The 16,429-nt window shown below is 38.5% G+C and overlaps 1 protein-coding gene across 1 annotated transcript in view; it reads right to left on the bottom strand.

Moving 5' to 3' along the window:
• NSMAF (neutral sphingomyelinase activation associated factor) overlaps window positions 1-16,429 on the bottom strand; it is a 40,709-nt gene continuing 24,280 nt past the window's right edge. The window contains exons 14-31 of the mRNA XM_074146895.1: window positions 15,830-15,909; window positions 14,307-14,397; window positions 14,135-14,198; window positions 13,965-14,016; window positions 12,799-12,919; window positions 12,359-12,490; window positions 11,891-11,933; window positions 11,274-11,437; window positions 9,698-9,806; window positions 8,262-8,320; window positions 7,496-7,563; window positions 5,610-5,677; window positions 5,249-5,372; window positions 4,095-4,178; window positions 2,906-3,056; window positions 2,415-2,517; window positions 1,351-1,460; window positions 1-375 (exon numbers count right to left, since the gene is read on the bottom strand). Coding sequence (XP_074002996.1) covers window positions 281-375; window positions 1,351-1,460; window positions 2,415-2,517; window positions 2,906-3,056; window positions 4,095-4,178; window positions 5,249-5,372; window positions 5,610-5,677; window positions 7,496-7,563; window positions 8,262-8,320; window positions 9,698-9,806; window positions 11,274-11,437; window positions 11,891-11,933; window positions 12,359-12,490; window positions 12,799-12,919; window positions 13,965-14,016; window positions 14,135-14,198; window positions 14,307-14,397; window positions 15,830-15,909 — 1,718 coding nt within the window. The 3' untranslated portion in view covers window positions 1-280. The remainder of the gene's footprint in view (window positions 376-1,350; window positions 1,461-2,414; window positions 2,518-2,905; window positions 3,057-4,094; window positions 4,179-5,248; window positions 5,373-5,609; window positions 5,678-7,495; window positions 7,564-8,261; window positions 8,321-9,697; window positions 9,807-11,273; window positions 11,438-11,890; window positions 11,934-12,358; window positions 12,491-12,798; window positions 12,920-13,964; window positions 14,017-14,134; window positions 14,199-14,306; window positions 14,398-15,829; window positions 15,910-16,429) is intronic.

Raw genomic sequence — 16,429 nt, 5'->3', positions numbered from 1 at the left:
GCAAGTTAAGAGTTCTTTAATTACAGAAAAATAGGTCTTTAATTTCATCTCAGATATCACTTCAGACAAGCATTTTTAGTATGATAGTCCATGAAAAACAAATGCATACCCTATGGAAGTTAAGAGCTCTCAGTGAAGTCACCATAACATAGAAAGTTGTAGTTGAACAAAGCTTCCTGTCTGGTTGAACTTCAGCAGCCATCATTGCACACAGTTAAGTTCCTTTTAAAAGGTTTGGTTTAAAATAAGAGTTCATTTAAATGTCTGGAGGGAAAGGCACTTAGTATTGCAGTTTCCAGAACATGATTTGTTTGTCTTCCCCTCCTGTAATAACACTGTTGCACTGTTCGTTCATCCACATGGACGTTACAGCACCTGGGGAAAGAAAAACCCAAACAAACAATTAAATCCAAATGCAAATAAAAGTGGTACTCAAGGTAATGGAGCAGATCTTCTGAAATGAGTTTAGGATCATCTGATCACTAATTTGGATTCCACTGACACCACATACAGTAACAAGGATTTTAGTGGGCTTCTGGGTGGCTCTTCTGCCTCAGAGTAATGACCTCTTGCTACGTTGCCTCAGCAGGTGTTGGGTACCAGAGGGACAGTGCAGATGGCACAGGTAGAACTGGCCAAAGGATTCATGGGGATAAGGGAGGGAGATTTCTGTAGAAAGTGAGATGTTTCACTCTGCCATTTGGGCTTCTCACATTAAATGTATATTCACATCTTCAAGCATATGCCTTCAAACGCCCTTCCACAGCTCCCCTCGGCTACGGGATGGTCTCTCCACAGCTTAAGTTCCAGAGCACAAGCTGATGCTGGGGAAGTTTGAAACAACTCTTCATGAAGGCAGCCTTAAAAACCAAACTGAATAAACCAAAAGTTTTCCTCCTTGAAACAGTCTGGTTGCTAATGTACTTAACGACTCTGCAGAGACATTTAAGAAGCCTATAAATCCCCATCCAAAACAATTTTCTAGTGAACTTTACTTAATTTGTTGTTAGACTCACAGCCCGAGCAGACTTTGACAAAGCGTATGGTGCAGTGTACGCTACACTTTATTCAGTAGAAAAATGTTGACTTTCATGATGATGTGTGAATTAGCAAAATCTCAAGTCATTTACCTTTGATCAGTCTTGTAAACAGCAGTATTCCTCCTTTGTTACTGAATTTCCCAGGAGGCTCACGTGGACCTACTTTTGGTTGTGGTGTTCCAAATAACACTATCGTAGAGAACAGCCAACTGGCTGAGCAGAAGACTCTCAAACTCTTCAATACTAACAAACTGAGCTGGAAAAGGGGAATCTTCCATTCAATTTGAGAACAGGAACAGTTCAGACATACCTGTATGCCCTTTGATTCTTTCCATAACTTTTCCTCCAAGAAGGTCCCAAATCATTAATTCACCAGATTGACTTCCCGATAAGATGGTATTTCCATCCCATTTGAAGCATCTGCAAGGACATTTCCAAACTGACTAAGCCAAAAAGAATTGAAAATGGAGGTACAAAAGTGAAGGAAACTCTACCGTTTAAAACGGTATTTATGGCAAAGTTATTCCCAAATTATTTTTAAGGGTCACAACCCAAAGTTGCTGCTCTGACTGCCCTAGACCAGCCAGACCTTCCCTGGCAGAAGGATGGAATGTGTTCACAGAACGGAAGCAGACTCAGTCAGCTGCACGTGTGTGGGGTACCTAAGCGTTCTCATGAACCACCGCTTCATTTCTGTCACTTCATGTCCCTGAAACAATCGCTTGAAGTGCAAAGAGGACTTTCAGGGAAATAAGAGAAAAAATAAACATACGCATGCATATACATAGTTACGTATACACACACGAAACCAACAAGCGTACTCCATGTATGATGGCTGCTACATTTTTACCCCGGTAACTGAGCAAGCTTTCCATCTTTTTACCTGATAAATCACAGAGAACTGTACAGACTGTGAAAAAAAAGTGATCACTCTTAATTTACAACAGCCAATCTTTTCTTAGATTATCAAAACAAAAAGGAAGCATTGCAGAAAAAAAAATAAGATTATTGACAGAGATGATTCAAATAGGAGAACTGTCTGCTTGTTAGAAGTTTCAGTAGCTCAGCTGCTGGAATTGCTGCTTAGCTACAGCTCTCATCATATTTTATGGAAGTTAAAGCTGTTGTTGGAAAAATGCGAGTTAATTACTTAGATACTCGTTTGGTTTTGTCCCGGCTTGGAAAGCTTGACCATAATGCACACAATATGCTGGAACATTTTTGTTCCAGCCTTTGCACTTAAAAAAGTAATTCAATAAAACAAAGTTGCCAGCATTACTGCCCTTTCTATTCTGATACCACCAACCATGAAGCATTTCCCCAGTTAACTAAGGTGGCCACACAGTTTCATAATCCATATGTTCTCAGAATTACCTCTGTGGCTCACCAGCGGTTACAGAGGATATAAGCATTCCAGTTTGTACATCTATTACTTTAAAACAACAGTCCTCTCCAGTGCTGAGTAGATGTCTGCTGTCTGTACAACAGAAAAAAAAAGCAAACAAAACAAACAATAAAGCATGTTTAGATGTTCAGTTCCAGTTACCACAGCAGTCTGATACAGCATGTCAGACTGCCTGACCTACTTATTTATAGATAATGTGCTGTAAATTAAATCTCCAAGCAAGCAACAATAAACTCAATTGGTGTAGAGTCTAGACCGCTGGTCTACAGCCTAGTATGAACTTGTGTACAATTAATAAAGCCTTATAATGGGTTTGGATTGACACATGTCAATCCAAAACATCTCACCATCCCCCTTAAAGTTAGTAATTCCACTAACGAGGGTATATGACGTGAAATCAGGAATGAGATTCCCTTTGAAACTCCCAACGGTGCATATTAAAAACTGAAATCCAACATACCAGGACTAAAAGCAGCATCAAACACAGTCCCAGAATGACATGGCAACTGGTGCAACACTGTTGCTGTAGTAACATCCCAGACACTGATGGTGCCCTCTTTGGTTCCAGACGCCAACATAGTATTTGCAGCGTTAAGGTCGATGGTATTTACCTAGGAAGTTAAACAAACATCCCATGATTTTCCTATTCTTTCATGCAAGCTCTCTCAAGACAGGTTTTAAGCATATACAAAGCAAGCCTATTTGCCCTAAGATGATATTTACAAAGAACTCTTAATTAAGGATGTTAAATGTAAGTACAATTGTTAAAAATCCTGCCTATAAAAAGAGATAGGTCCCTTTGATAATATTTTAAAATGCTTTTTCTTTGCAGAATCAGAAATGCAGATTAACATTTCAGACTACTTTCAGTACCCATACTTTCCACTTAAAGGCAAGACTTTACCCTTAAGGGTAAATTTTTTCTGTACTTTTAAAGAATTTCCTAATCATCAGTTGCTTCTAATTCTCTTGGGTCCAGTTCTTCAATGTTACCAGAACTGTTTCACTAATTGCCTATGTTGGGACCTATACAAAACCTTAACTATTAAGACGGTTTAAAATACAGTAATTCTAAATAGCCTGCTAGGGTGACATTAGAGGCTATAAATAAGAGTGTGCAGTTACACATTTATGATTTAGTGCACACAATGTGTTTATATGTTTACAGTGAAATTCAGTAATATATTTTATTGCATGGTAAACAACTTGGACAAATTCTTTTTCATTTGCTTGCCTTTGGCAAAGAAAGATTAAGAAGAAGCTGTAACAATGAAAATACTTGAAAAACATTCTTCTGTTCAAAACTAAAGAACCTAACAAAAAAAACCTCAAACCCCAGTCCTCCCCCTGGTGCTTTGTGCACACAAGGTGAGCAAGACAAATTAAGAAATCTCTGTTTATGCTCTTGCTTCAATGCCCAGGAGTGGACCTTTCAGCCAGGGAAGCAGGTGACGCTGGTGCAGGGGACATCTCAGACAAAAAAAAAACCAAAATTAAACACTCCCTCCTACAAAAACACTTCCCAAAACAGCAACCCCCCCAGCCCCCTAACCCAATCCTTCTGCTTTACCACTAGATCCTGACTTGGATTTTAATGAGCAATTAATCTCAGGATACGAAGATACCGTACCCCTACCCAACGTACTTACACTAACGTCGTGTTCCAACTCCGCGAGCAGTTCGAAGTGGTGCTTTTTATTGCTGGAGGTCTCCCCGGGAAGACAGCGCCACACCTGCAACACAGACATTTCCGTTTGCTCAAGGAAGCATCAGCAGAACCGCGGATGAGTTTCTTCAGCACTGAGTCCTCACGTTACAAGGAGGGCTGCTGGTGTTAACTGCGGGCCTTGCCTACGTGGCAGAACACAGCAACTGCAAACACCACCCCAACTCGTTTACCATAAGCAGAGCGACAGATTAAACACAATTACACTGATCCCAAACAGCTTACAGAAGCCTATCTAAGTATGGGTTTACCACTGCACCGAACATACCCTTACCAAAAAGCCATACACAGAAGGCTTTGGGAAATTCACTCCTGTCTCTAACTTCCCAGTTATCTTTCCACCTAACCAAAGGCATGCTCTTTAGATTAGCAAGTTCCAGGGCCGCTTAGCTGAAGAACATCAGCTACAAAACTATTAAAACATTTTAGAAACCTGTTCCACTCAGCAAACAGAATCACCAGTCAAGGTCACAAAACATGGTCCTTAAACAAATACAGTTTGCCTCCAAAACCCTCACATTTAGAGTAAGTCAGAATGAATGAAATTTCTTTAAGTAACACTTCAGCTTTGAGATACAGCTGAGATAAAGCTAAATGAAGATATTCTAGAAATAAATGTGCTGTGATACTGACTAAGTTATTATTCCAGAACAAAGCACCTATAAATACTTAAAGGGTGGGTGTGAAGAGGAAGGGGCCAGTCTTTTTTCAGTAGTGCTCAGTGACAGGACAACAGGCAACGGGCACAAACTTGAACATAAGAAGTTCTATCTAAACATGAGGAGGAACTTCTTCACTTTGAGGGTGGCAGAGCCCTGGAACAGGCTGCCCAGAGAGGTGGTGGAGTCTCCTTCTCTGGAGACATTCAAAACCCTCCTGGACAAGTTCCTGTGCAACCTGCTCTGGGTGACCCTGCTTTGGCAGGAGGGTTGGACTAGATGATCTCCAGAGGTCCCTTCCAACCCCTTGTGATTCTGTGAACAACAGGTACATCCACTGCAAAGCATTTGGCTGGCTGAATGTTAAAAAGTGCTAGCTATAAATAATTATGGAAATATAACAAACCCATACACAAACCTTCACAGTGGAATCCCAAGACGCAGAATATAAGCGCCCGTCACGCCAACAGATCTTACTGACTGCATCATCATGTCCCATTAAGATGTCTTGCTGTCTTCCAAATGCAATTGAATAAAAATATCTAACAGGAAAAGGTTATAAAAGCATTATGCCTTCAGAAAAAACTTACACCTTTTTTTCTAAATACATGAAAGTAGCTTTGCTTCTAGAGTTTCTAACAGAAATCTACCAAAAAAAAGACAGAAATATAAACACTGCATTTTAAAAATGAATTTCTTTGTCATTATCTAAACCCATAAGCGTAACAACCAAGGCACTCAGTGTAATTCAATAAAGTCAATAGGAAGTAAATACACACATATGATTGTCCCATGAAGAACTTATGACAGTGGTATCTCCTGGTAAGATTAGACAAGATGACAAAGCCTGTAAGAAAAAAACAAAACACAGAAGTAGTGTTCAATTTCTTACCCCAAATCAAATAGAGGGGACATTAACATGCTTTTGGAGAACAAGAAGCATTTTAATCTTCTATACACACACAACATAAAGGTGTTACATTGAACGCTAATCAAGAAAAACCTTACAAGTTGGACACTAAACACCAGAATACTTAATCCCTGGTAAATATAAAGGTAGCACTGAAGCTCAGGAACACACGCAGAACTGACAGATGTCCTTTTTCAAAACACTGGTATTTCAAGGACATGGTATGCAATTCCTCACTCAGGAGAAACTGGGTCAGCTCTTTATCAAGTAAGCTGCTGTCAATTCTAGATGCAAACAGCTAACAGAAACTAACAATCAAGGTTTCCTTTGATGTTTGTTCTCCGTTACAGCTACTTATCAGCTCAGCTCTTTCCAACAGCAAACTTAACTAATTCCTACTATTCTCAACAAGAAACATTCTTAACAGAGAGCTGCTCAGTTACATTGCCATCACTGGAAGCAGCAAGCTAAAAAAAATAAGATAAAATAAAACCAATCAGCCTAGTACTTCTACTGGTCATGTTTTAGATCTGTTCTAAAAACCAGTAAGCTGCTGACTCTAAAAAGGCTACTGCTTCTAGCATTGCTGCAACAGATCAGCACTAAAACTACAGAGAGAAGAATTAAATAAGAGTATACAAGGCCTGCTCATGAGAAACTGACTTTTGTCCTAGGAGTCAGCAAAGAGTTCCCTTCTTACAGTGCCAAGAAGTGACATTGTTGGCACAAACTTTAGCCAAGTTTGCCTTGGCTAAAGCATCAGGAATTGCTGTATCTAGATTCACGTGCTGGCATGTGCCACAGCAGGCCACAGGGTCTTGATCCTGTGACTTACTTGGGGACCTCTTAGAGCATACTATGGCCCAGAAAAGCTGTGGATGCCCCATCTCTGGAGGTGTTCAGGACCAGGCTGGATGGGGCTTTGAGCAACGTGCTCTAGTGGGAGGTGTCCCTGCCCACAGCAGGGGGGTTGGAACTTGATCTTTAAGGTCCCTTCCAACCCGAACCATTCTATGACTCTGATTCTGTCTGAGCAACACACTTGCCTTTTTTGTTCCCCCTAGAGATGAGGGTAATGAGTAGGATGGTATATCCTAGTGTCTTGCCTCAGTAAAGGACCCTGAACATGGTAATTGGGAGTGAATCTCTACGACCCAGATCTGGCCACAGTGCTCAAACACAAAAAAAAAAAAGTATCAAATATAAAATCTCTTTCCAAGTTCTGTTTTAGAAGCAGGGGAAAAATGTTGTTCAGAGGTTGCTGAGATCACCACTCCTTGAGGAAGGATGGCTCAAATTCACCCGGCATAGATTCCACTCCCTATGCTTGGTTTTCCTCTGCTGGCTGAGTCACAGCCTTCAAGCACTTGGGAGCAGCAAGGCAATGCTGGACGTGAGCACATGGGGGGAATTTTGCGATTCTGGTCCCAGTGGCAGTTGAAGGTTGTTCAGGAAGACTCCTCTGCTCATGCCAGACTGCCATCTATGGCAAGCCCTTCCCCGGATAGCAGGGCAACTCAGAAGGGAGCTAGCAGAGAAGTGAAGTGCAACCATTTAATGCCCATGTTCACAGAAAGTGCTCTGTCTCCCAGGAGGCCTGACGGAGCCTCACTTCACCCTGCTGAATTATTCACACACAACACAATTGAGTAGGCAGGGGAAGAAAAGAGGCATTGATGTATGGTAAGAACCATTTCTCCCAGCAGCTCTCAGAGGATTCCCAGTGATCTCCTTTTTATTTTGACAGCAACTTACCATGTTTGAAAAAGACACACTTCTCTGGATTGTCTTTGATTCTTTGGAAAACATCTTCAAAGTTGAATCTGGGAATAATGGACAAAAATAGATAAAAGGACTGTTTTATATTACAGAAGCCAGTAGTTTTGCTCCTGTTTGACTATTGCAATATCTTACTATGAAAAGCAGGTATAGGTTTCTCATAGTCTTTGAGAAACTCTATAAAACTTGTGACTTGAGCCTGGAACTGGCCTGTTTTGTACCAGTTACAGATGGACTCCCCCAGGCCCATCAAACTCTAAGAGAACTCCAGTATCGGAAGTGAGAAACTACCACCTTCCCAAGCCTAGATATAGATAATATTGAAATCCTGGAGTCAAAGCGATCTAAAACTTAACAAATTCATGTACTTAAGATATTTAAATACACGAAATATATTTAAGTTAATTTCTAAAATAGCTGACTTTCAAAGGTGACAATACAAAAGCCAAGCAGGAGTAGCCTTCACACGTGCATACTGAAATTCCCTCAAACAGTAAGAAGGAACTGAACATGAAGTGAAAACAAGAATCTTGTATTTGGCAGAAGACTAGGGCTGTTCCTTTCATGACTGTAAAAAAGTACAGAACTCGGTGATTCCAGAAATATCCCATTTAACATTGTCTTGATTTTTTTCTCAGTGAATATATTAATGGGATTCAGAGTTTCATGCTATTTTGTTCACAAAACATTACCCTGCATTTACACAGCAGGTTCTAGTAAATACCTCTGCAGAAATACTTACCCTGGGATGTAGTGAAAACAGAAGACCCATTGCAAGTGACTGCTATTCCAGTAATTGCCCTGTTTAATACAAATAAGGTTACAGGTGATTTCACAGGCTTTGAAACTTAACCACCATCCTGTAATTTGTCTAGAGCTGAAGTTTATTATTTGATCTCTATAAGAGCTAAGACATTCAAGGAGATAAAAGTACTACAGTGGTGTGTTATATGCCTAGAGACAAAAATACACCTTGATATACTATGTGAAACACCAGTACAGGTTCCCCATATTGTTCTGTAAAAACTTCATCTGCATCAGTAAGGACATGCCCATGTCAGAGGATAAATAGTCTCACATTCAGTCTTTCCAATTTGGGATTAGCTACAAAGAGTCAGGAACCTGCATACAAGCAGGTACTGAATACTTCAAGTGTCAAGAATCAGAATTTGCATGTCTCTTCTCAAATTTGATATTGGCAAAGTCATTGTAGTCTAGAAATTTAGACATATCACTTATGTCGGGGAGTGAGTTGTTAGAAAGCACAGAGCATTCTGCACAGCAAAAAATCTGTTATCAGACCTGCTTCTGTTTTTTTTTCTCAGCAGTCTTCAGGAAAAAAAAAAAAAGAACAGAAAGAAAGAATCAGAAGCTGAAATTCAAGTCTGTTTTCAGGATTGGGATTTCCCTAACTCTAACAATCTGGTAACAGAGGCCCTTTCTCACTACAAATACTACCTTGTTTTCTGGACAAGAGAATGTTTCTTTTCTAGGTTGGGTTAGAGTCCCCAAGAAAGCAGCTGTAATCAAGGTAGTAAGAAATCCTCCTGCTAGCCCAGCCACTAGGACAAGATTGGTGCCGAAGGGAAATCTGTTCTTTAAAATATAGCTGCTGCTGTTCATTGTCAGGTATTTTCAAAGTTCACCTGCAATGACCCTGCTGACTCATGGCTCCCCAGGAGTCCATCAGAACAGTAGTTTGGTACCTGCATTAAGTGAAAACCTATGGCTGGAGACTTGGCAAACTGCTCAAACAGCAGCAGCTTGAGGTGTACGGTAGTTGAACTTAAGTGATTTAACCTTTCAAATCAAATAGGATGAAGAAGTTAGGTCCTCCTGGGGCTATAAATGAATAAATAAATGGAAGTCTTTATCTGGTGGCTGCTATCACAGTTTTAGAGAAGGGTAATCAATATCTGCTTCAGGTACTAAAATGATAATGAACTTGGCTCTAGGTCTGTACAAGGAACAAAAAAAAAAAAGAATAAAAATCAACCTGACAAATACCTTTTCTGGATTGATAACCCATCATACCCTCAAATTCATCTCGTGTAATCAAATCAATGGGGTGTCTCAAAGAAAAGTATTTACCTAAAACCCCATCCCATCATTCAGATTGACCCACCCCCCAATTAAATGGAACACTTTTGACTGTGAGAAGAAGAGAATAGTACCTACTCTTTGTGAATTTTATATCGGTCATCTAATTTTAGTTTGGCAATATTGTTCCAAGCAAGTGTTATACTTTCTTCTGTCAAATCTTCAAATGATTCTTCATTTGGAGAAACTGGAATAAAATGCCACAATAAAGTTTCGTCACAAATAGAAAACAAAAAGAGAGAGTTCAAATAAGCAGGTAGCTGAAGTTGCAAGCATAAATATGAGTACAGAAACACTGAAGAGCTCCAGAAATAAGAATTTTTCGCTAATGCACAGAGTGACAAGATCACTAACTTTTTTCCAAATCTCTTCTCAGAATGCATAGGCTTACGCAGTCAGAAATACAATTTTTCTCCCCAAACCAGGGCTTTCAAACTGGAGACTTTACAGAATACATTTCCAAAATGGAAAAAAAAAAAAAAAATCACACAAAAACCAAAAACACTTTTCTGCAGAGAAGTTTTGGTGTTCCATGGAGATATCAAGAACTTTCCAAATGGAAAAGTACCAGGAAATCCATCTACTGCTAAAATACAGCATGTGATTTTATTATTCTATTGCATTCTTGTTAGGAATGTCACAATTTCATTTCACTGCACTGCTGCAAAAGGTAAGAGAGAAAAAAACACAACAAAATTGACACAATTAGATGTCAATTACTATAAAAAGGCCAAACCCAAGAGGAAATGTTGATCTGTGAGTTAATGACTTTGGCAGCACACCACCATGTCTATTTAACACACATCATATTATCACCACGTACAACTTTCAAAGCCACTCTTGCCATTTGGATGCTCCAGGCTGCCATGCTAAGCAGCACTCATCTTCACTTCTCTGCTTAAAAATGGAAGCCATCAAAAGGCAAGTGAATTGAAGACAATTGAGAAAAATCTTTCCACGTGATACCCAGGCTGAAGATTCAGTCCCATTTACAGTAGACCTCTATACATATGATGAGGACCATAGCATCTCAGTTTCAGAACAACGGTCTAAGTTCTGCATGGAACAGAGGCCTGTGATGGCATTACATATCCTTTTCTTGAAGAAAGTTATTCAGTTGACATTGCCGCTACAGTATATAGGGAAAACAAAGTAATTTCTTTACAGATTTTTATTCAAGTCATGGAAAGAGAAAAAAAAAATAATCAGATGCTTAATTTAAGCTCTTAGGGTTTATTTGGGCCAAGCCAATCGATCACCCCAAAGGCATCCCTGTTGAAAAACTGAACAAATCTTAACATCATTTAGAATGCCTGCAGAGATGGTCATTGAAGCTGCTGTCCTATCAGCTTGATTTTGAAGTGCCATGAAAGGCCAAGGATAGCCCTCCCACAGCTTCAAAAGCAGAGGCTAAAAAGTCCCAGAGGAGACCACTGGGACAGAAAACAAAAATGCAGGACAACGCCTGTATTTTCAAATTTGAAACCGATCTTGCCAGTTTTTCTTCACCAGTTAGTTAGGTCACGGATTTATTCTGAGTTGGCTTACAGGGAAAGCGGCCAAGAGACTTGTATAATAAGATCCCATGGGAGAAAGATACAGAACTCAAAATTACAAATCTGTTACATCGTCAGTTTATCTGTTGTACGTTTACCTGGAGACTCAGCTATGGAAACACTGTGACTCGACGTTCGAGACAAGTTTTTCAGCTTAGGTACTATCCTTCGGGGATGAGGAATTGTAAACAACTGCTTTGGCGTCTGTCCAAACTCCAAGATTTGTGTCAGCAGAGCTACTTTTTCATTGGGGTCCATAATACTTTACAAAACCAAGATATTTAATTAAGCAAAATAGGCAAGTTCTTTTTTTCTCCCCCCACTCCTCCACTCCCCTGAAATCACAGGCCTGCACGCGCAGTTACTACAGTGCCATAGCCCATCACAAAATCTTACAGAACTGATTTACCACAGATGTGACAGTCATCTGGCAGCTTCCTAATTTTGTTTATGTATGATGACAGTATGCTCGTCAATTAAAGAAAAAAAAAATAAAGCAAATTTCACAAAAGCCAGACTGAAGATATGTTCAATCTTTCCATGCAAGGCTAAAAATGAAAACCTGATGCTGGTTCGGTGCATATTTGGGAGAATAAAATGGAAGAGCTACACCATTCACATACAGAGCACTTTTACAGCAAGCAGAGAACCTGAAGGCATACTGAGAAATTTACTTAACTACTTTAACAAAAACATTCTGATTCATGTCAATTACCTGTTTAAATCCACTCCTCCTTCATAAGTTAATGGGTGAAACACTGGAAAAAAAATTAAAATATTTGTACAATGTAGGTATACAAGGCTTGTTGTCTTGCATACCTACTATAAAAGAAAAAGTTGTACTTTTTGCTCAACTTGGTTATGTTCAAGCAACTAAGCTATTTCAGTAGGCTACAAAGTTTGATATTTGGGGTCTTAATCCTGGATTTCTTACTTTAAAAAACTTCAGGATTTGTAAGAAACTCAGAGAAAGTTTGAAAAGAAATCAGTCCCTTCCATAGAGGAAGGATGATTTATTTAAGCTTCATTAAATACACCCCCGGCAATGAAGAAAGAAAAAAAAAAAAAAAGCACAGTTGTCTAATCAGGCATTACAGATTGCTTTAATTAGGCAGAAATGATAAATAACAGCCTTTTTTTTTTTTAAATTATTTTTTACTATTTCTATAAACTGTGTATTTACCATTGTGAGCTTCAACTGCTTCACTTCCTTTCTGCTTGCAGCCAAATATGATGTCAATCCATTCATGAAGATGTTCCGATACATACTGACTCTCTAAAGCCTCTTGGCTCTTCTGAAGAAAGTCATCGGGACCTGGCAAGAGAAAGGTTAATTAAAACAGAAGATATCCCATTCAGTATTGGTACTCATCTCTGTTCCTCTTCCTTCTCGAAAAAGCAACCAAACAAAAAAAACCCAACCCCAACACCCCACAGCTCACATCAAATTTTCTGTAAAAATTAGACTATTAACTATGTCAATGTTTTAGAGCAAAAATTCCTTCAGAACAAAACAGAATGCGCGTTTTTTGAGAGAAGAACCATCATCTTAGGAATCCAGACAATCTTGAATTAATTCATTAAACAAGAACTAATTCATGAAACAAGTTTGACTATTATTACCTGATGCCCAAGGGGGAAGCTCTACATCTTCAACCATCTTCCCACCCTGCCTTTTTCCCAAGTCCAACTTCAAACTGTTTACTAGAAAACTAGAATCATTTTCATAAAATTCTGGAATCAACTGGAAGGGAAAAAAAAAAAAAAAAAAGAAAAAAAAGCAAGTTTGGGGATAAGCTTAGCTTTGATCACGTAAGTAGAACTTAGTCAGTAAAAACTGAAAGTTTTCAAAGTTCATATGCCAAGCCCTAAAGTTGGGTACTAATTTTTCCAGGCTTTCTTCTGTGTCAGTAAAGAAGCACTGGAAACTTCCTCCCATTACGCTTCCAACTACTTTCATGCTTCTTGACTACCTACAAGGCAATTAGAGTGGCATAAATATTTTAACATGCGATGTGTGACATAAGAATCCATAATATCTAAGAGTATTTTCAGAACACTAATTGCATAGCTACTTTCTCAATTTTAAGACATCAGGTAAGAGAGTCAATACAAAAATCTAGAATAAGACTAGAACGATGACAAAAGTTTCAAAAGTTTAGTCAATTATTTAAAGACCACCTTAGCTAACCCACCTTAATTCCATTACCATTAACTAGACTTTTTTTTAGAAAAAGTATCACTATATTTATTATATATCACTCCTTTATCAAAGAAACAGTATTTAACGGCACCCACTATTTGACAGTTAATCATTCTCAACATATTCCAGAAGTTATGGTTTCTATAAGGCTCAAAAAGCTAAAATAAGCCTTCCATCGTTCAACCTCTTCAGCTGTACTGTTGTAACACAGCCAAATCCTTATGGGATTCCAGCAAATGATACATTGAAATTGCATCTTTTCAGTCTTAATCCACTCTGATAATTCCCACTTATTTCAATAACATATTTACAATGACAATTCCATTAAATTCAAGCCAGAAAGCAGATACAGATGAGCAATCATGGAATTATAGAGAAGGAAAGAGTTAAAAACACTGAAGGATTCATAAAATGCAGTCAACAGCCTTAAAAAAACCCCACACAACTGAAAACCACAAATAAAACACAGCAAAAAACCAACCAAACACACCCCACCACCCCAAAACTCTCAAATCACCAGGAGACATCAGAGAACAGAAAGCTCAGCACAGATACCGAGGACTTGAAACATTTTCCAGCCACTTACCTCTTTGAAATCTGTTGCACCATCCAAACAGTTTTTCCAGGTTTCTGCAAGACTATATAACACATATTAATCACACATATATTAAAAAGATTTTTTTTTAAGGCTTTGCGCTCCTTTGAGGCATATTTGAAAACACAGCCAACCTAGTTATAAACGAAATGCACACAAACCTGTTGAACATTCTGTCAGCGTGATCAAACTTTCCATTCTGCAGACAGAGCATGTATTCCGGAGCTAAGGAGAAAGAAAAAAAAAAAAAAAAAATCACCACCAATTTGCTCCAAACCTTGTCCACTTTGGAGGTAACTGCCCGCTCGGAGAGCGTGCAAAAAGCTGTCTTACCAACTCTGACGAGATAAAACAAAACATAACCCGGAGATGAATAATGGCTCCCATACATGAATTTCGGCTCTGGCATTTCCTGATAACGTGTCTGCAACAGATGAAGAAGAGAGAGAGGTCTGTTTAAAATCAGCACTCCTGCTTTTCTTCAATATTGAACACATAAACACTTTTTTGTTTTTAAAGGCACAAATTAGGACCACCCCCAATTTTTTTATCCTAACAATAAAACAAACTCTAAGTTCTAATAACCACACACAGCTTTAATCAGATCAGTAATTCAGTAAGGCAAAAAAGTTGTTATAACTTATCATCCAGAATTATCAGGTTTTCAGTTTTTTTCCTCTCTCACTTTCACACGTGACTGCAGTGACTCAACTTCAAAGGAGTGCAAACAAATACTTCCTTTTTGTTTTTCACATGAAGTTTAATAAGAGTATGGAAGAACATATTGACTTAATTCAACCTGGAAGATTCCCTCCTCTCTGAAGCTTCTATGCATCATCCCTAAAACCTATCCTAATCTAAATAAAATGACTTCTACTGCAAAAAGTGTAAGGCAGCTAACAGCTTGAGGAAACAGTCAAACCTTAGAAAGAAAACTTTATTCACTGTTATTGAAAATATAATATTGATCACATTCTTACCCTCCACAACCTTAAGAAGCTTTACGATTTTGAAATATGTAAACCTTTTTTGTCAATATAGTACAGTTATACTCTAGCAATAACTTTTGTTTTCCCTAATGCTTCATTAAGAACTAATACAGGTTCCAAAACATTAAATATAGCTATGTTCTGTAAATGGCTTTGGAATAATTAACATAACACAGGAGACAATTATTTTATACAAGGAATTAAAAGCCAAGAAATTGAGGACTTTTTAAGCCTGTAACTATGTGTTTCGCTGCTTATGAAAAGAAGTGTGACTACTTTTGAGTAAAATGGAAAAAGTGTGCGCACTATTACCTGCATGTGAAAATTTCAAGTTGGTGCTCTGATCTGCAGGGATCCAGATTTCCTTCCTTTGAAGGACTCTCCCTCAAATTCAGCATTTTTTTTAAATGGAAGTACTTAAGATTTCTACTACTTTATCTTGTTTAATTCATATACATATTTTACACTACACATTTAAATCCATTGGTCTTGAAGTTTTATATTTCCATATATGTTTATAGCATCTCAGTGCCTGCCATACAAATGCAGTTATAATAGTTAAATGGATTTGAGGATTTTATTTCAAAAGTAATGGAAAACATTTAAAAGCACATATGTATGAAATGGTAGTAAGAGAGAGAAAATAGATTCAAATCACTTTAAATTAGTACTGACAACATCAGTACTGATGAAAATCAAGCTGAGAGTAAATGTGGTATGTTTATAGGCAAGTTTGCCTTCTGATAAGGCTCATACTTTGCTTTAGATAACTACATGATTCCCAAAGCTTGCTTGACAAAGTTCCTTTTATTGCCAATACATACAAGGCTCAAAACGTGCAGCAGATAAACGCCAAGATATACATACCAATAATCTATCCAGCCTTTCTTTATTCAGGGCACCAATTGGTTTACTAAGGTCACGGAATGTTTCAGGCTTTGTCAGATCTGAAAAAAAAAACAAAAAACCACCCACAGGTTAAAGGTACTGTTTCTATTGGACAGGAATAGATTCTAATCAGTATTTTAAAAACAAACTAACCCCCCAAACAACAAAACAAAAAAAAAACCAACACAGAACCCCTCCAGTAATCTTCTCTGCTCTCTAACTAAAAAAGAATAAAAGTCTTGTGTAAATGACTACTCATCTTCTTCTTTAGAAGTAGGCTTCATCTCAAACCTCTTGCTTAAAAGCTAGTAGTTACATATACATGATAGCTATTGCAACTAAGGTTGCCTAATCAATATAGACCCTGCTACCTGAGGCAGAAAAGCAGCTGGCTGCTTCTTTCTATTCATGAACTATTCTGTCACGCTGCAGTTAAGCCCCACCAAACAATCAGACTGGAGCGTTTGAGCCAGTGCTGATGAACACCATGACATTCCCCTGTTCCACACCTTGCAGGGGGACAGAATCCTCAAAAGGACAAGCTTCCAACACATATTGCACAAAGACCCTGGATTTAGG

The sequence above is a fragment of the Numenius arquata genome, chromosome 4 (genome assembly GCF_964106895.1).
Source record: "Numenius arquata chromosome 4, bNumArq3.hap1.1, whole genome shotgun sequence".
NCBI classification, from domain to species: Eukaryota; Metazoa; Chordata; class Aves; order Charadriiformes; family Scolopacidae; genus Numenius; species Numenius arquata.
The sequence above is the reverse complement of the archived record's forward strand: the minus strand, read 5'-3'. Positions and strand labels throughout refer to the sequence as shown.